This window comes from Trichechus manatus, unplaced genomic scaffold, assembly GCF_000243295.1.
Source record: "Trichechus manatus latirostris isolate Lorelei unplaced genomic scaffold, TriManLat1.0 scaffold00150, whole genome shotgun sequence".
In the NCBI taxonomy this organism is placed as follows: domain Eukaryota; kingdom Metazoa; phylum Chordata; class Mammalia; order Sirenia; family Trichechidae; genus Trichechus; species Trichechus manatus.
In genome coordinates this window covers 4304018-4324259 of record NW_004444086.1, presented here as the reverse complement: position 1 = coordinate 4324259, position 20242 = coordinate 4304018, and the positions used below count along the sequence as shown (strand labels likewise).

The following is a 20242-nucleotide window of genomic DNA, read 5'->3' as shown; positions in this document are numbered from 1 at the left end:
CATCTCTTTGAGGGTCTTCCTCTTTTTCGCTGACCCTCTACGTTACCAAGCATGATGTCCTTCTCCAGGGACTGATCGCTCCTGATAGTATATCTAAAGTATATGAGATGTAGTCTCCCCGTTCTTGCTTCTAAGGAGCATTCTGGTTGTACTTCTTCCAGGACAGATTCGTTCATTTTTTTGGCAGTCCACTGTATGTTCAATATTCTTCACCAACACAATTCAAAGGCATCAGTTCTTCTTGGGTCTTCATTATTTATCGTCCAGCTTTCACATGCATATGAGGCAATTGAAAACTATGGTTTGAGTCAGGCACACCTTAGTCTTCAAGGTGACATCTTTACTTTCAACACTTTAAAGAGGTCTTTTGCAGCAGATTTGCCCAGTGCAATGCATCTTTTGATTTCTTGACTGCTGCTTCCATGGGTGTTGATTGTGGATCCAAGTAAAATGAAATCCTTGACAACTTCAGTCTTTTCTTCATTTATCATGAAGTTGCTTATTGGTCTAGTTGTAAGGATTTTTATTTTCTTTTTGTTGAGGTGTAATCCATACTGAAGGCTGTGGTCTTTGATCTTCATCAGTAATTGCTTCAAGTCCTCTTCACTTTCAGCAAGCAAGGTTGTGTCATCTGCATAACACAGATTGTTAATGAGTCTTCCTCCAGTCCTGATGCCCTGTTCTTCATATAGTTCAGCTTCTTGGATTATTTGCTCAACATACAGATTGAATATGTATGGTGAAAGGATACAACCCTGACGCACACCTTTCCTGACTTTAAACCACACAGTATCCCCTTGTTCTGTTTGAATGACTTCCTCTTAATCTGTGTACAGGTTCCTCATGAGCACAATTAAATGTTCTGGAATTCCCATTCTTCACAATGTTATCCATAATTTGTTATGATTCACATAGTCGAATGCCTTTACATAGTCAATGAAACACAGGTAAACATCTTTCTGGTATTCTCTGCTTTCAGCCAGGAACTATCTGATATCAGCAATGATATCCCTGGTTCCAAATCCTCTTCTGAATTCAGCTTGAATTTCTGACAGTTCTCTGTCGATGTACTGCTGCAGGCACTTTTGAATGATCTTCAGCAAAATTTTACTTGCGTGTGATATTAATGATATTGTTTGATAATTTCTGCATTTGGTTGAATCACCTTTCTTGGGAAAAAAGCATAAATATCGATCTCTTCCAGTCGGTTGGCCAGGTAGCTGTCTTCCAAATTTCTTAGCATTGACGAGTGAGCACTTCTAGTGCTGCATCTGTTTGTTGAAACATCTCAGTTGGTATTCCATCAATTCCTGGAGCCTTGTTTTTCACCAATGCCTTCAGTGCAGCTTGGACTTCTTCCTTCATTACCATTGGTTCCTGATCATATACTACCTCCTGAAATGGCTGAATGTCAACCAATTCTTTTTGGTATAGTGACCTTGTGTATTCCTTCCATCTTCTTTTGATGCTTCCTGTGTCATTTAATATTTTCCCTGTAGAATCCTTCAGTATTGTAACTCGAGGCTTGAATTTTTTCTTCAGTTCTTTTAGCTTGATAAATGCCAAGTGTGTTCTTCCCTTTTGGTTTTCTATCTCCATGTCTTTGCACATTTCATTATAATACTTTACTTTGTCTTCTTGAGCTGACTTTTGAAATATTCTGTTCAGCTCCACAGGTATAGGGGTTAGGATTTACAACACATATTTTGGGAGGACATAATTCAGTCCATAACATTGCACATCAGAATCATCCAGTCCCAGTGCCAAACCCACCGAACCAGAATTGACAGTGATGGGGATCTAGGCATGTGTATTTGTAATTTTAGCCATTCTAATGGATGTGAAGTGATATCTCATTGTGGTTATAGTTTGCATTTCTCTCTTGACTAATGATGTTGTGCATCATTTCATCTCTTGTATTTTCTTCGTTTTTGGTTAAGTCTTTTGCTCATTTTTATTGGGTTGTTTGTCTTCTTATTGATTTGTTGGACTTCTTTATGTGTTCTGAATGCAACTCCTTTGTAGTGATATGTGTTGCAAATATTTTGTCCCTGTCTGTGGTTTGTCTTTTCATTTTTTTTTTCTTTGACGATATCTTTTGAAGAGCAGAACACTTTAATTTTGATGAAATCCAAATGATCCCTTTTTCTTTTATGATTGTGTCTTTCTTCTCTTATGTTATGCATGTGCAGCTTTAACACACTTCCCAGGTGATTCTGTTGTGCACCAAAGTTGGAGAAGCCCAGGTGTAATGGCTATCATAGTGTCATGGATTGAATTGTGTCCCCCCCAAATGTGTGTCAACTTGGCTAGGCCTTGATTCCCAGTATTATGTGGTGGTCCACCATTTTGTGATCTGATGTGATTAACCTATGTGTTGTAAATCCTAACCTGTATGATGTTAATGAGGCAAAGTTAGAGGCAGTTATGTTAGTGAGGCAGGACTCAATCTACAGGATTCTGTTGTACATTGAGTCAATCTCTTCTGAGATATAAAAGAAAGAATTGAGCAGAAAGGAGAAGGACTTCATACCATCAAGAAAGAAGATCCAGGAGCAGAGTGCATACTTTGGACCCAGGGTCCCTCCTCTGAGAAGCTCCTAGACCAGGGAAACAATGATGGCAAAGACCTTCCCCTAGAGCCAACAGAGAGAAAGCCTTCCCCTGGAGTGGTGCCCTGAATTCAGACTTCTAGCCTCCTAGTCCGTGAGAGAATAAATTTCAGTTTGTTAAAGCCATCCACTTGTGGTATTTCTGGTATAGCAGCACTGGATAACGAAGACATACAGGCTTAGAGTCAGATTTGAGTTTGACTTCCAGATTTGTCACTTTCAGAGCAAGTCACTTAGTCTCTCTGAGCCTCAGTTTCCCTATCTGCAAAATAAGGTTAAAAACAGGTCCCATCACAAAAGTTTGTTCTTCAATGAGATAAAGCTCAAACAAAACTTAGCAGAGTGCCTCACATTAAAAAAGTGCTCTGTAAAAGCTGTTTTGTTTTATGCAGTGGCTTACTTCAAGCAGTAAGATGTAACAGAAGGAAATAACATGCTTTTTTGTTTATTTTCAGTACATCAAGGCCTTTTACAATGAATCCTGGGAAAGAAGCCGTGGCCATCCAGTAGACTCAGACACTGTGACGCTGCTCTGGTCTGTGACGGTGTCCATCTTCGCCCTCGGTGGAGTCGTGGGGACACTGATGGTGAAACTGATTGGAAAGTTTCTTGGGAGGTCAGTGGGGACCATCTCTGTTTGGAGCTCACCTATTTAATGCGCAAAATATATCTGTACCAAAGTCAGGGTCCTAGCAGGAAACAGAATGCCATCTAGACAGTTCAACAGAAGAGATTTTAATGAAAAGGCTACTTGCCTGAAGGGACAAAGGGAGGAGATAGGACAGCAGAGTCCAGGGGGAGCTGAAGCATGGATGGTGGGGGACAAGCAGGAACTGAGGTTCTAAAGGGACTGGACCATGTCAGAACCATAGTACCCAAACTATACCCTCCCTCTCTCTCCTCCTGCCCTCCAGTCTCCTGCCAGTGCCTCTATTGGTCAAACCCAAGTGGAAGCCAGAAAGCCAGGATCCTTGTTAACACAGTCCAGGAGTGTCAGCCTCCCAGGCCACAGAGCAGGGCAGAAAGGGGAGAGAATGGTCTGGGTTTAGGGGCAAATGGACAACAGTGAGCACAATGTCTTAGAGATTGTTCCATATAAATACATATTTGTTGTTGTTAGTTGCCTTTGAGTGGGACCAACTCATGGCGACCTTATGTATGACAGAATGAAACGTTGCCCAGTCCTACACAGTCTTCATGATCGATGGTATATTTGGGCTCATTTTCAAGCACTATAATGGACAAAATGTTCTGTTGTGATCCATAAGGTTTTCATTGACAGTAGATTGCCAGGTCTTTCTTCCTAGTCTTTCTTCACCATGTGAGCTGGCTGAGCTCAGATTGGAACTTCCACACGACAGCTGTAGCATGGCGACCTTTCCACTATGCCAAGCAGTTCTTAATCAGGGTTCTGCTTGCGATGGCACTGCATAATCTGTGACTGTTTGACAACAGGCAAGTGTCTGGCTGGCACCCAGACTGGTTCCACAGACCAGGATCCCTGGGGTGCCATCACTAAGTTTCTGGTCCAAGCCAGATTCCTCTTATATCTCCTTGTCTATCTCAGTTATATGGCATGCCTGCCCCCTGCCCTGGGCTCTGTGCCTTATGCCTTCCTTATACCTGGCCATATGCACTTATACCCCAAGGTTGTTCCATATGGAAGATCTGAACCCAAACAGATGGTATAGAGAAAGGAGCACTGGAATCAGGGTCACATGCTGTGGCACTGTGAGTCTCCAATGTACCAGGTGTGTAACGTAGGACCTTGTACCTCTCCTCTCAGTTTTTCTCACCTGTGAAATGAGGGCATAATAGTGATTTTACTAACCTAACAGCATAGCAGCAACAAAAGCAAAAGAAAACCAAAAGGGAAAATGTATTTGAGAAAGTCTTACATATCTAAGTGACGGGTAAGCCTTCACACCAACCCAGTGGGGCTGAAGAAGTGAAGGTGGAAGAGAGATTAGATCAAAGGGTGTTGGTTATTATTCCTCAAGCATCTGTCAATTCCTTTTTTCATCATTATGGGAGTAAAAGTTGAATTGGGATGAAGAATCAGCTTGAATAATAACTGTGTGGAGGAAAATGAGTAGAAAATGAAGAAGGCTACCATTATTCACCTGCTATGTACCAGTGGTTGACATACAGTATATTATTTATTTGTTATAACTTTCTGTGGTACTGTTGTCCCTATTTTACAAATAAGGAAACTGAGGATCTTAGGGGTCAAGCAACTTGCCCAAGCTTCCAAAGAATGAGGTTGAACTGAAATTCAAATGTGATCTGTTAGACCACAAAGCCTGTGCTTTTTCTATTGCATGATGCTGTTGAAATTGCTTCTTGATACCTCGTTCTTCCTCTCCCGTGGGGCCGTACAGGAGGAAGAAGAACATGGGTTCCACATAAGAGGCTGGGGGAGCACAGTGGCTGCCTGGGTGGTCCAACAGAAGCACTCAGAGGTGTGATTGGGGAGAAGTTTGGGTGAAGCTGGGGGTCCTCACAGTTGAGGGGCTTTGACACTGGCTGGTTCGCCGTTCATAGCTTCTTGTTGTTGTTAGTTGCCATTGAGTCACCTCCAACTCATGGCGACCCCATTTAAAACAGAATGAAACGTTGCCTAGTCCTGCACATTTTCATGATTGTTGGCATGTCTGAGTACCTTCCAACCTGGGGGGTGGGGAGGCTCATCTTCTAACACTGTAGGGGACAATGTTCTGTTGTGATACATAAAGTTTTCTTTGGCTATTGGAAGTAGATCACCACGCCTTCCTTCCTAGTCAGTCTGCCTTGGTCTGGAATCTCCGCTGAAACCTGTCCACCTTGGGTGACTCTGCTGGTTTTTGAAATACTAGGGCATAGCTGCCAGCACCACAGCAACATGCAAGTCACCACAGTGTGACAAACTGACAGCTGAGTGGTGGTGTTCATACCTATGTGACATTGAACTCATCTGTGATTTGGGAGAGTGATGAAGACAGGGAAGCACAAGGAGCCAGAAACAGTCTCTGGAGATGAGCTACCCACATTATATGAATCTTAGGGATGCAGGATCCCCACCTCGTAGAATCTCTGGCTTGGAGAATTCTGAGCTATGGTCCCAGTCCCCCTTATTTGGGAGGCTTCCATCCTTTGCTTACATAGTTCCAATGACAGACTCCTCCTACCTCATGAGGCATAATAGTGATGCCATTTGGTTAACGGACTTTGGTTGGCTACAGGTCCAGCTTCAAGTCTGAGCTCTGATGCTTACAGCTCATGGGACTGTTTGTAAGCCACTTGAACTCACTGATGTACTGGGTCGAATAGTGTCCCCCCCAAAATTCTTGTCCACCCAGAAACTCAGAATGTCACTTATTGGAAATAGGGTCTTTTAAGATGTAATTAGTTAAATGATGTTATACTGGATTGGAGTGGGCCCTAAATCCAATGGCTAGTGTCCTTATACGAAAAGGAGAAGAAACACAGACAGAGAAGAGACAGACACAGAGGGAAGATGGCCTTGTGAAGATGGAGGCAGAGATTGCTGGGGTGCAGCTGCAGGCTAAGAAATGCCAATAAATGTTGGCACCCACTAGAAGCTAAGAAGAAGCAAGGAAGACTCTTCTCTTAGAGACTTCAAAGGGAGCATGGCCCTGCTGACACTTTGATTTTAAATTTCTCACCTCCAGAGCTATGAGAGAATTAATTTCTGTCCTTATAAGTCACCCAATTTGTGATATTTTGCTATGGCATCCCTAAGAAACTCATGCTGTTGTTATTAGGTGCTGTCGAGTCAATTCTGACTCATAGCAACCCCATGTACAATAGAACGAAATGCTGCCCAGTCCCGTGCCATCCTCACAGTCATTGATATGTTGGAGCCCACTGTTGCAGCCACTGTGTCAATCCATCTTGTTGAGGGTCTTCCTCTTTTTTGCTGATCCTCTGCTTTACCAAGCATGATATTCTCCAGGGACCGGTCCCTCCTGATAACATGTCCAAAGTATGTGAGATGAAATCTCGCCATCCTCGCTTCTAAGGAGCATTCTGGCTGTACTTCTTCCAAGACAGATAAAATGGAGAAAAAGTAATGGACATGCCAGAGGGTTGGTGTGAAGATTAAGTGATGATGGCTATAAAGTGTTCATTCTGGTGATTGACACAGAATCAGTCCCCAACTCATATTCACACCATCATCATCATCATCATCACCATAATCATAATCACTACCATCATCACCACTATCATCACCTCATCACCATCATTATCATCACCATCATTATTATCATCATCACCATCAGCAGCAATACTCCCTGAGATTGATGAGTCCATCAGTTGACAGAGCTGATTATGAATATGTTCTTTAAATTTCACTGAAATCTTCCTCCCTTCACATGCCATTCATCAGTTTGGATCTAGTTTTTACCTCTAGATCACAGCAGAGAACATCTGTAAGACTATAGTGAAGTACACAGGCTTTGAAATAAGATCCTGGGTCAGAATTTTGGGCAAGCCACTTCACCACATTCATCCATTCAATAAACATGAAATTGTCAGAAAACCAATTGAGATATTTCAACAAATGGATGAAGCACTGAAAGTGGATTCACTTTGTAAGAGAGAGAAGCCAAGGGTAACACTAACTGGAAGACTTATGTTAATGTTTTTTGACATAGGGAAGCCATGGAAGGAACAGTGTTTTGTTGTTGTTGTGTTTTTTTTTTTTTTTTTTGGGACGTGGGCAATAATGGGAGCTTGGTTTTAGGTATATTAAGTATGAAATATCCATTAGACTTCGTAGTGGAGATGTGAAGTAGGCAATTAGGTATATGAGTCTAGTGCTCAAGAGAGAAGTCGGAGCTGGAGATAGAAATCTGGGCGTGGTCAACGTATGAGCAGTACTTAAAGTCAGGAGCTCAGATGAGATCACCTAGGAAGTGCATGCAGGCAAAGAGAAGAGGACCAAGGTCTGAACCCTGGAACCCTCCAATGCTCAGCAGGTTGAGAAGTAACAAGTTTCGGCCAACGAGGTAGGAGCAGACCCACAATTAAGTGAGATCTGGAAACCAAGCAAAAGAAGGAAGTAGTAATCAACCATGTCCAATACTACTGAGAAATAAAGACAAGGACGAAGCATTGGTCAGTGCTTAGCAACATGGAGGTCTTTGGTTACCTTGAGAATAGCTGTTCAAATGGTGTAACGGAGCAAATAATAATCGGAGTGGATTTAAGAGAGAGGAGAGAAGAATTGGAGACATTAAGTATAGACAATTCCTTTCGAGAAATTTTACTATAAAGGGAAGCAAAGACAATGGTGTGGTAGCTGGGGGAATATGTGGGATCAAGAGCATTTTTGTTTTTTGTTTTTCTTATAAGAAGGACGCTCTAATAGCAAGTTAATGAAGATGTTACAGTAGAGAGAGAAAAACTTACGTTCAGGAGCAAGACAGGAAACTTGCTGAAATTACATCAAGTAGGTGAGAGAGGATGGGGAGCTAGTAGATAACTGGAGGGACTGGGTTAGATAGGAATAGAGACACTATTTACATAGGAACAGGAGGGAAGGGGAGTGTATGGGCACAGATGCAAGTAGCTTGATACATGTGGACAGGACATGTGATGAGTCTCTGCAGATTGCTGCTGTTTTCTCAGTGGAATAGAAAACAAAGTCATCAGCTGAGAATGAGGACAAGGGAGGAGATGTTGGGAATTTGAAGAGTGAGAAGAGGTAAGAAATAGTCTTCTAGCACAGCAGCAGACTGAATGAACTGAGTAGCTCTAAAGCCCACTTGAGGCTGGTGGTCATGAATTTAAAGTGAGACCAGTCAACAGGGTTGTATGTTTTTCTCCAGCCAAGCTGAGCTTTGTGGATGCATATGCAAGGTAGGCAGAGATTTAACCAGGGTTGGGGGTTATCAGGCACATATAATGAAGTGCGATGAGTAAAGGAGTTGAGAGTGTATGTGTATGAGTGTTTATAATCACGGACCATGGAATTCACCTTGGAAGCAGGAAGGGAAGGACACAAGGAGGGTGGCAGACAGCAGAAACATGGTACGATCTTGGCTTGTAGGCTTAGTCAAGGTGAAAAGTTGTAGGCAGGGTATGTGGTGGAAACCCAGTACCTCCGGAAGTACCCCATTTCACTAGGGCTTAATGAAAAGTGGGTTAACTGTGTACAGTTAAGCACTTGCCTGCTAAGCAAAATGTTGGCGATTTGAATCCCCCCAGAGGAGGCTTGGAAGATAGGTCTGGTGATCTGCTTCTGAAAGGTCATAGCCTTTAAGACGCTATGACGTGCAGTTCAATTCTAACACACATAGGGTCAACATAAGTCAGAATCACGACTCGACGGCAACTAACAATAATGAAAAGTATTCTCTAAATCCAAACTGAAATAGTATTCCCTGCATTCTTCCACCAATCATTGCTGGTCCTAAGTATCAAGTTAAATAATATCATAGTGTAAAGCAACTCTCACACCTTCTCTGAGCCTTCTCATTCTCCTGGAGCCCTGGTGGCACAGTGGTTAAGAGCTTGGCTGTTAACCAGAAGGTCGGCAGTTCAAATCCACCAGCTTCTCCTTGGAAACACTATGGGGCAGTTCTACTTTGTCCTACAGGGTCACTATGAGTTGGAACCAACTCAGTAGCAATGGTTTTCTTTTTCTCATTTTCAGGCTAAATGAGAAATTCCTTTGACAATTTCTCAGGGGACATGGTCTTCAATCTCCTTACCACCCCTATCACTCTTCCTTGTATTTGGTACCTTCTGTCCGAGAACCGATGATCTTCCATGTTGCACAGGGAAGATTCTGTACTATTGGAAAAGCTCAAAACCATGAATTCAGTGTCCAGGGTAGAATTCAAGTGAGTGCTGGAGTTTTGCTTTCAGACATGGCATGATGTTGATCTCCCTAGCTTCTTTAGCTGCGTTCATCCCTGGGAAAGAAAAATGGAAACACAGAGATTAAAATCCCTACCTCTGAACCCTCATGAGCCAGCCTCATGAATTATTTGCAAATAAGATTTCCATCCTCACTGGGACACTGTCAGCCTGGGGTTTATTTTGGGAAGGAATATATTAGTATGATGCACTTGCTTAGAGGATGTGCAGCCCTATTTACAAATGTTTCAAGTCAGACTTTAATGTGATTTTAATATTCCCTGCATAGCACAAAATACCCCATCATGCCCAATGCAGGAGCTTGGGCCAAAGCCCTTGGAGGCATCCTTGGCTCTTTTTTTCCTCTCCGCTCCTGTCCAATCCATCAGCAAATTCCATCCACTCTGTCTTCAAAATATGCCAGGATATGACCACTTCTCACTACCTCCACTGCTAACCATTCTGGCCCAGCTCACCATCAGCGCTTGCCTGAGTTATTGCAAAAACAAGGCTCCAGGAATTGATGGAATACCAGTTGAGATGTTCCAACAAATGGATGCAACACTGTAGGGGCTCACTTGTCTGTACCAAGAAATTTGGAAGACAGCTGCCTGGCCAACTGACTGGAAGAGATCCATACTCTTCCCTATTCCAAAGAAAGGTGAGCCAACGGAATGTGGAAATTATTGAATGATATCAATAATATCACATGCAAGTAAAATTTTGCTAAAGATAATTCAAAAATGGTTGTAGTAGTACATCAACAGGGAACTGCCAGAAATTCAAGCTGGATTCAGAAGAGGACGTGGAACAAGGGATATCATTGCTGATGTCAGATGGATCCTGGCTGGAAGCAGAGAATAGCAGAAAGATGTTTATGTGTGTTTTATTGACTATGCAAAGGCATTCAACTGTGTGGATCACGACAAATTAGGGATAACATTGCAAAGAATGGGAATTCCAGAACACTTAATTGTGCTCATGAGGAACCTGTACATAAACCAAGAGGCAGCTGTTGGAACAGAACAAGGGGAAACTGCATGGCTTAAAATCAGAAAAGGTGTGTGTCACGATTGTATCTTTATGCCATACTTATTCTATCTGTATGCTGAGTAAATAATCCGAGAAGCTGGACTATATGGGACGAATGTAGCATCAGGATTGGAAGAAGACTCATTAACAACTTGTGATATGCATATGACACAACCTTGCTCACTGAAAGCAAGGAGGACTTGAAGCAGTTATTGATGAAGATAAAAGACTACAGCCTTCAGTTTGGATTACACTTTAACTAGAGAAAACAAAAATCCTCACAACTGGACCGATCAACAGTATCATGATAAATGGTGAAAATATTGAAGTTGCGAAGGATTGCGTTTTACTTGGATCCACAGTCAACACGCATGGAAGCGGTGTCAAGAAATCAAATGACATATTGCACTAGACAAATCTGCTACAAAAGACCTCTTTAAAGTGTTGAAAAGCAAAATGTCACCTTGAGAACTGTCATGGATTGAATTATGTCCCCCGAAAAATGTGTGTATCAATTTGGCTGGGCCATGATTGACTGGTATTGTGTGATTTTCCTATATGTTATAAATCCTGCCTCTATGATGTTAATGAGGGAGGATGGGCAGCAATTGTGTTAGTGAGGCAGGACTCAATCTACAAGATTGGATTGTATCCCGAGGCAATCTCTTGAGATATAAAAGAGAGAAGTGAGCAGAGAGACAGGGGGACCTTGTACCACCAAGAAAGCAGTGCCAGGAGCAGAGCGTGTCCTTTGGACCTGGGGTCCCTGCGTGGAGAAGCTCCTAGCCTGGGGGAAACATTGATGAGAAGGCCGACAAAGAGAGAAAGCCTTCCGCTGGAGCTGACGCCCTGAATTTGGACTTTTTGCCTACTTCACTGTGAAGAAATAAATTTCTCTTTGTTAAAGCCATCCACTTGTGGTATTTCTGTTGTAGCAGCACTAGATGATTAAGACAAGGATTAAGGTGCGCCTGACCCAAGCCATGGTCTTTTCAGTCACCTCACATGCTTGCAAAAGCATGTGAATGAATAAGGAAGATCGAAGAAGAATTGATGCCTTTGAATTACGGTGTTGGCGAAAAATACTGAATATACCATGGACTGCCAGAAGAAAGAACAAAACTGTCTTGAAAGAAGTAGAGCCAGAGTGCCCCTTAGAAGCGAAGATGGTGAGACTCTGTCTCATGTACTTTGGACATATTATCAGGAGGGATCAGTCCCTGGAGAAGGACATGATGCTTTGTAAAGTAGAGGGTCAGTAAAAAAGAGGAAGACCCTCAATGAGATGGATTGCACAGTAACTGTAACAATGGGCTCAAACTTAGCAAAGATTGTGAGGATGGCATAGACTGGGCAGTGTTTCGTTCTGTTGTACATAGGGTCATTGTGAGGCAGAACCGACTCAATGGCACTTACCAACAACAACAACGGTTTGAACATCCACCACCTGTCAGTTTTTTGTACTGTGTAGGTTTGTGTGTTACTATGATATTGGATACTATGCCACTAGCATTTCAAATATCAGCAGGGTCACTCATGGTGGACAGGTTTTAGCAGAGCTTCCAGACTAAGACAGACTAGGAAGAAAGGCCTGGAGATCTACTTCTGAAATTAGCCAATGAAAACCATATGAATCACAACAGAATATTGTCTGATATAGTGCTGAAAGGTAAGACCCTGGGTTAAAAGGTACTCAAAATACACAGTGGCCATAATAATGGACTTAAGGATACCAATGATAGTGAAGATGGCACAGGATCCAGCAACGTTTCATTATGTTGTATATGGGGACGCCATGAATCATTCCAAGTGGAAACGTCGAGTAGGCAGTTGGATATGCAAATATGGAGTTCAGAGGAGAGTCTGAGCCTGAGATATAGTTGAGAATTGCTAGCAATTAAAATAATGGGACTGGATGAAGCCATCCACGGAGTGAATGCAGAGAGAGAAGAGTATAGGAGAGAGATGAGCTAGAGCCCTGGGACCTCTGGGACTGAGAAGGCAAGGCCATTGAGGTAGGGAGAAAAGGAGAGAATAGGATCCAAGATGTCTGGATAAAACCATATTTCAACCAAGAGGGAGTGGTCAGCTGTATCAGTGCAGCTGAGAGGTTGCATAAGGGGAGCACAGAGTACTGGCAAGGGTAGAAACCCAAGTTCTCCTGGTGGCCTACCATGATTTGTCAAAGTGGATGTTGGTGGTGACCTTGACAAGGTCATTTCCATGGAGTGATAGAATGAGAGGCTAATTAGACTGAGGATGAAGAAATAATGGAAGGTGAACAGACAATGTTTTTAAGGAGTTTCACTTTAAAAGGGAGAAGACAGGGAGTATTAGCTGCAGACAAATGAAGACCAAGAGACACCGTATTTAGATGTGTTCGGATGAGAATGATTAAGTAGAGAAGCACATAAATTCTTTATTGGAATGGAGGGTTAACCAGGCAGGAGGGGGTGGGATCCAGGGAACAAGAAGACTGATATGCCTTAAATCAGAGCAGGGAGAATTCATCCAGATACAAGTAGGTCGGTGAATTTGGTCACGGGAGGGTAAGGTTGTCCTCATCTGATAATACCCTCTATTTCCTCCACTGTGAATTGAAGATATCACAAACACTGGGAGTGATGGTTTGTAAAGATTGTATTAGATGAAATGAGATAATCTATGATAAGCCATGAGTTGTCTAGCACTATACTAAAGGTTAGCAAGTCCCTGTGTGGCACAAATGGTTAAGTGCTCAACTACTAACCAAAAGATTGGCAGTTTGAATCCACCCACAGGCACCTTGGCTGAAAGGCCTAGTGATCTGCTTCTGAAAAGTCACAGGCTTGAAAACCCTGAGGAGCACAGTTCTACTATGTAACACATAGGGTCATCATGAATCAGAATCGACTCAACGACAACTGGTTTGGTTTGTACTAGAGGTCTCATATCAGCTGTGCACTCAGGAATGAGACTCTGTAAGGGTGGATCCAAGAATCTCAACATTTTTAAGTACTCTGGTGAATCTGATGAATAGCTAGACTTGAGAACTACTCAGAAATACTAGAATTATTTTTATGATTATCATTAATATTATCCTATTATGAAAGGTTTAGTTTAACTATAGTAGGGCAGTGTAGAAGATGTATGGGACTAGGAGTCGAGTTCTGATTTCTAATCAAAGCCTTAATTTTTCAGTGTCTACACAGCAAAGAACATACTGTTTTGTCCAACATCCAAGAACACCAGAATCTAGCCACAGCACTCCTTCACTGTCTTACTTCTCTCAACAGTTTCTTCACAAACTTATCTTACACTAGGCTCTATGCCAAAGGAGCCCTGGTGGCGCAATGGTTAAAGTGGTTGGCTGCTAATCAAAAGTTTGGTGGTTCAAACCCACCAGCCACTCAGTGGGAAAAAGATGTGGCGATCTACTTCCGTAAAGATTACAGCCTTGGAAACCCTATGGGGCAGTTCTACTCTACCCTATAGGGTTGCTATGAGTTGGAATCGACTCGACGGCAATGTTTGTTTGTTTTTCGGCACTATACCACACAGATATGTCCTGTCAGGCCTCAAGGGGCACAACTGGGACCCATAGATGGAAGCTACAGGGAGAATATGTTGGACTGTTGGAAGAAATAACTTTTTTTACAGACAGACTGCTACCACTCCAGGGATGGAAGGCCAAAAGTGGGAGGGGGCATTACTGGAGTCCACAAGCCAGGGCTGCACAGTGGAACTGCCTGGGGGCAGGGGGCAGTCAGGTTGCTGGCACCACAGAGAGAAGGCTGGAGCCACGGAGAAGACATATCTGCTGCAGTGGAAGCACAGAGAAAACCAAAAAACCAAACCCATTGCCGTGAGTCGAATCCAACCCACAGCGACCCTATAGTGAACTTATGCTTCTCTCCTTCCCCATTCATTAGATTTGCATCCAGCCTCTTGTTAGCTGATCCTGCCAGGAAGTGAGAAGACACGACAGGCTGGGAATTGTAGTTGCCTTTCAAAGAAAGTAGAGAAAGCAGGGTAATGGATCTGTGGACAAGCAGGCAATGACAGGCAGAGTTTCCAGTTACATACTCTCATAGCATCTATACTTTCATTTTATAGAAATATCCGTTTTCACTAACTGACTTTTGTGTGACAATTTATCTGATGTCTGTGTCCCTAACTATACTGTAAACCCCATAAGGGTGAGGACAGGGACCACTTTCTTATAAACAGCAGTATACCCAATGTCTGTTGTCATTGTTGTTAGCTGCTGTCCAGTTGGCCCCCAACTCATGGTGACCCCATGCACAAAGGAATGAAATGCTGTCTGGTCCTGGACTATCTCCATGTGATTGGTTGCAGATTGGACCATTGTGATCCATAGGATTTTCATTATCTGATTTTTAGAAGTAGATCACCAGGCTTTCTTTCTAGTCCCATCTTAGTCTGGAAGCTCTACTATAACTTGTTTAGTATCATAGCAACATGCAAGCTTCCACTGACAGACAGGCTGTGCATGGGGTGCATAGGCCAGGAATTAAACACAGGTCTCCCACATACAAGGTCAGAATTCTACCACTGAATCTAGTGTCTAACCAAAAACTCCATTGCCGTCAAGTCGATTCAGACTCATAGCAACCCTACATGACAGAGTAGAACTTCCCCTTAGGGTTTCCAAGGCTGTATTTTTATAGAAGCAGACTGCCACATCTCTCCCCCGAGGAGCAGCTGATGGGTGCAAACCGCCAACCTTTCGGTTAGTAGCCAAGCACTTCTAAAAACCCGTTGCCGTCAAGTCGATTTTGACTCATTGCGACCCTATACACAGAGTAGAACTGCCCCTTAGGTTTCCAAGGAGTGGCTGGTGGATTTGAACTGCAGACCTTTTGGCTAGCAGCTATACCTCTTGACCACTGCACCACCAGGGCTCCAAGCGCTTCTAGCACTCACTAAATATTTGCTGAATGGGCACATGAGTAGAAGCTCCCACAGTGAGGCGCTGTGGAGGAAGCTACTTGTAGCCCAGGTCTGACCAGCTCCAAAGCCTCATTCTTCCACCACTCTGCTCAACCATTGCCTACTTTCTTCATAAGGGTGATGTGTCAGTTCTGTAGAGGATGCAGGGAAGGGTCATGAACACTGAGAAGTGCCATGGGAGTGCAGGGTATTCTTATCGTAATTTGAGGTTTCACCAGTAACAGCAATTAGTACCTGCAGGCTCATCTTGTTGAATCTCAAGCCTGTGACCTTTCTCATCAGAATAAGGGAGATTGGTCTTGAATGGAATTTTTGGTCTAAGTCTGCTGAATCATATGGCTTTTTCCCGCATCACAAGGTTCATTTAATTTAATTTTCTAAAAATTAATTGTATTTATTTTTGAATAATTAATGCATTCTTGTGGTTCAACGTCCAAAAGGAACAAATGAGTATAAAGTAAAAATTTCCCTTTTTGTTTCTGTCCTACAGCTACTCAGTTCCCCTCTGTATTAGTTCCTAGGGCTTTCCTAACAAAGGACCACAAGCTGGGTGGCTTAAAACAAAAGAAATCTATTTTCTCACCGTTCTGGGGGCTAGAAGTCTGAAATTAAGGTGTGAGCAGGGACATGCTCTCTCTGAAGATCCTAGGGACGGGGACACCTTCCTTCGTTCCTTCTTCCTGGCTTCTGGTGGTTCCTGACAATCCTTGGCATTCTTGGTTTGTAGATGCATCACTCCAATCTCTGCCTCTGTGTTTACACGGCTGTCCTCCCTCTGTGTCTCTGTGTCTCTGTTCTTCTTATAAGGATGCCAACCATATTGGGCTGGGGCCCAACCCTAATTCAGTATGACCTCGTGTTAACTTGATTACATCTGCAATGACCCTATTTCCAAATATACATTCACAGGTACTGGGGGTAAGGATTTCAACATATCTTTTGGTGGGACACAATTCAACCCTTTCCTAGAGAAGTGTGTGTGTGTGTGTGTGTGTGTGTGTGTGTGTGTGGTGTCTGTTTTTGTCTTTTCCAAAGTTTGTGCCTATACACACACACACACACACACACACATCTTTTTCACGCAAATTATAGCATATTCTACACAAAGTTCTGTACCTTGCTCTTGGTAGTTAACCATATATCTTGATTTTTCCATATCGGAATATACAGTACTGAGTCTTATTTTAATATCTTCATAGTTCCCCACTCTATAGATATATCATAATTTATTTAAGTAGACTCTGGGGGCACAATGGTTAAGCATTCTGCTACTAGCCAAAAGGTTGGCAGTTCAAACTCACCCAGTGGCTTTGCAGGAGAAAGACCTGGTGATCTGCTTCTGTAAAGATTTACAACCACAAAAACCCTTAAGGCAGTTCTGTTCTGTCACGTGGGGCTGTTCTGCATTGCAATCAACTCGACAACACCTAAAAACAACAGTCCTCTATTAATAGACAAGGGTTGTTTCGATATTTTTCTATTACACAGGATGTTGCAATGAGCTATTTTTGTACCATAATCATTGAATCGTAGAAGTCAGGGACTTTGGAATTCTCCAGGAAGGTGTAGAAAGGAAAAAAAATTAATGGAATACTTGAGATACGTGAGAAATAGTGGAAAGAGCTCTGGCCTGGAAGTCAAGAAATCTAACTCCTTAAAGTAATAATAAAGTACCCTTTCAAATCTCTAGCTTTTCACAATTTGCAAAACAATTTAATATCTGTTAATTCATTGAGTTCTGGGTGGGGCGGGGGGAGAACTGCTGAGCTCCTTGACTCACTAGCTGTATGATCTAAAGCAAGTTTACTAATTTGTTAGTGTCATAGTCAACTTATCCATAAAATGGAGATAATAATAGTATTTACCTCATAGGGTCATTTTAAGGTTTAATGAGCTACTTGTCTAAAGTGCTTTAGAACAGGGTCTATCATATAGTAAGAGTTCAATAAGTGTGAGCTGTTATGATTATTTTGCAGTTGGGAAAAGGAAAACAGAGTGATAAAGTACAAAGTCATCTAGCTAATAAAACATAGAGCTGACATAGGAAGCCAGGTCCCCAGGCCTCTAAAGAAGTCATGCATCTCAACCATGAGGTCTTAGGGATATATCCATAAAACGGTGATAGCCGTCCTGGCACATAGCAACTAATAGTGATTATTGTCATAGGAATTTGCCTGACCTTGTTTGAAGGGATTAGTCCAGTCTTATGCCTGATAGTGTAGTTCATCTAAGGTATCACTGAGTATAAGATGCATTGTTATTTTATGAACCACTGAGAAAGAGAAAGAGAGAAGGAAAGGAAGGAAGGATAGATGGATGGAAGGAAGGAAAGGAAGAAAGGAAGGATGAATGGAAGGAAGGAAGGAAAGGGGGATGGAAGGAAGAAAGGAATGAAGAAACCTGCCTACTAAAGTTGTAGGATGCCATGCCAGTTATCAAGCTGTCTTCACTCAGCTCAAGACGTACGCTTCTGTGCTTTACTCTCTGATGCTGCATCTGGGACCTGTAAGCCTCCTTTGTCCTTTACAACTTGTGCTTGCTGTTATTGTTGTTAGCTGCTATCAAGTCAGCCTCCCACTCATGTCTACCCCATGCACAATGGAATAAAATGCTGCCCAGCCCTGCATCATCCCCATGATCAATTGCGGATTGGACCATTGTGATCCATAAGGTTTTCATTGGCTGATATTTGGAAGCAGATTGACAGGCCTTGCTTCCTAGTTCATCTTAGTCTGGAAGCTCCACTGAAACCTGCTTGGCATCATAGCAACACACAAGCTTCCACTGACGAACAGGTGGTGGCTGTGCATGAGGTACATTGGCTGGGAATCAAACCTGGGTCTTATGCATTGAAAGCAAGAATTCTACCACTGGACCACTACTACCCCTCTTGCTGCCTGTTAGAATCCACCAATAGGGGCACTAGAGGGAGTCTGGGAGGCAAGAGGAGAGAAGGACTTGCATCTTGTTTCCCTGTATCTTCTTGTTAGTCCCAGCAATGCTATTGACAGTGGCAATTGGTTTCATTTCTGGATTTTGCCCATACCCCACAACTAGACTGATGGTGCCCCTCAGAGGAGACAGTACCAGTTGGCAATGCCCTGTCCCTAAATGTCTGAACCTGCTCTTCAAGGCGCCCCCACTACAAGCCCCTGAGGTACTAGCACAAGGTAGGTATCACCCCTCCTCAGAGGTCCCTCTGATGGTTAAGATTGTGTGTCAGTCTTTTTAACAAATGCTGCTGGCAAAACTGGATGTCCATCTGCAAAAAAAATGAAACAGAACCCACACCTCATACTATACACAAAAACTAATTCAAAATGGATCAAAGCCCTAAATATAAAGCCAAAAACTATAAAGTTCATAGAATAAAACATAGGTTGAATGCTAGAGGCCCTAATACATGGCATTAACAGGATACAAACCACAACTAACAACACGCAAACTCCAGAAGATAAACTAGATAACTGGGATCTTCTAAAAATTAAACACTTAAAAATGCTCATCAAAAGACTTTACCAGAAGAGTAAAAAGAGAACCTACAGACTGGGAAAAAAAAAATTTCCTATTACAAATCAGACAAAGGTCTAATATCTGAAATCTACAGGAAAATCCAGCACCTCTACAACAAAAAGACAAATAATCCAATTAAAAAATGGACAAAGGAAGTGAACAGACCCTTCACCGAAGAAGACATTCAAGCGGCTAACAGACACATGAGGAAATGCTCGTGATCACTAGCCATTAGAGAAACGCAAATCAAAACCACAATGAGATACCACCTCACTCGGCATTACTGGCACAAATCAAAAAATCAGAAAATAACAGATGTTGAAGAGGCTGCAGGGAGAGATGGGGACTCTTATGCACTGCTGGTGGGAATGCAAAATGATACAACCATTTTGGAAAACGATATGGTGCTTCCTTAGAAAGCTAGAAATAGAAATACCATTTGATCCAGCAATCCCATTCCTAGGAATATATCCTAGAGAAATAAGAGCCATCACATGAAGAGACATATGCACACCTATGTTCATGGCAGCATTGTTCACAATAGCAAAAAGATGGAAAAACCTAGATGCCTATCAACAGATGAATGGATAAACAAACTATGGTACATACACAAAATGGAGTATTATGCAATGAGAAAGAACAATGATTAATCTGTGAAGCATCTCATCAGATGGATGAATCTCGAGGGCATTATGCTGAGTGAAATAAATCAATCACAAAAGGACAAATATTGTATGAGACCATTACTGGAAAAATTCATGAAAAGGCTTACACACAAAAAGAAACAATCTTTGATGATTATAAGGGAAGGGAGGGGTGGGGATGACAAAACACTAAATAAGACAATAGATAAGTGGTAACTTTGGTGAAGGGTAAGTCAGTACACAGTTCTGGAGAAGCTAGTGCCACTTGTACAAGGCAAGGTCATGGAAGCTCCACAGACACATCTAAACTTCCTAAGGGACTAAATTGCGGGGCTGAGGGCTGTGGGAACCATGGTCTCTGGGAACATCTAGCTCAATTGGCATAACATAATTTATAAAGAAAATGTTCTCCATTCTACTTTGGTGAGCAGCGTTTGGGGTCTTAAAAGCCTGTGAGCAGCCATCTAAGATATTCCACTGGTCTCACCCCTTTGGGAGCAAGGGAGAATGAAGAAAATAAAAGATAAAAGGGAAAGATTAGTCCAAACGACTAATGGACCACAACTACCATGGCATCCACCAGACTGAGTCCAGTACAACAAGATGGTGCCCAGCAACCAC

At 42.5% G+C, this 20242-nt stretch overlaps 1 protein-coding gene across 3 annotated transcripts in view; it reads left to right on the top strand.

Annotated features, from left to right (window-relative positions):
• The window catches only part of SLC2A9 (solute carrier family 2 member 9), a 274750-nt gene that overhangs the window by 68022 nt on the left and 186486 nt on the right, over positions 1-20242 (top strand). For all 3 annotated transcript variants that reach the window (XM_023740225.1, XM_023740226.1, XM_023740227.1), the window contains one exon: positions 3068-3228. In XM_023740225.1, coding sequence (XP_023595993.1) covers positions 3068-3228 — 161 coding nt within the window. The remainder of the gene's footprint in view (positions 1-3067; positions 3229-20242) is intronic.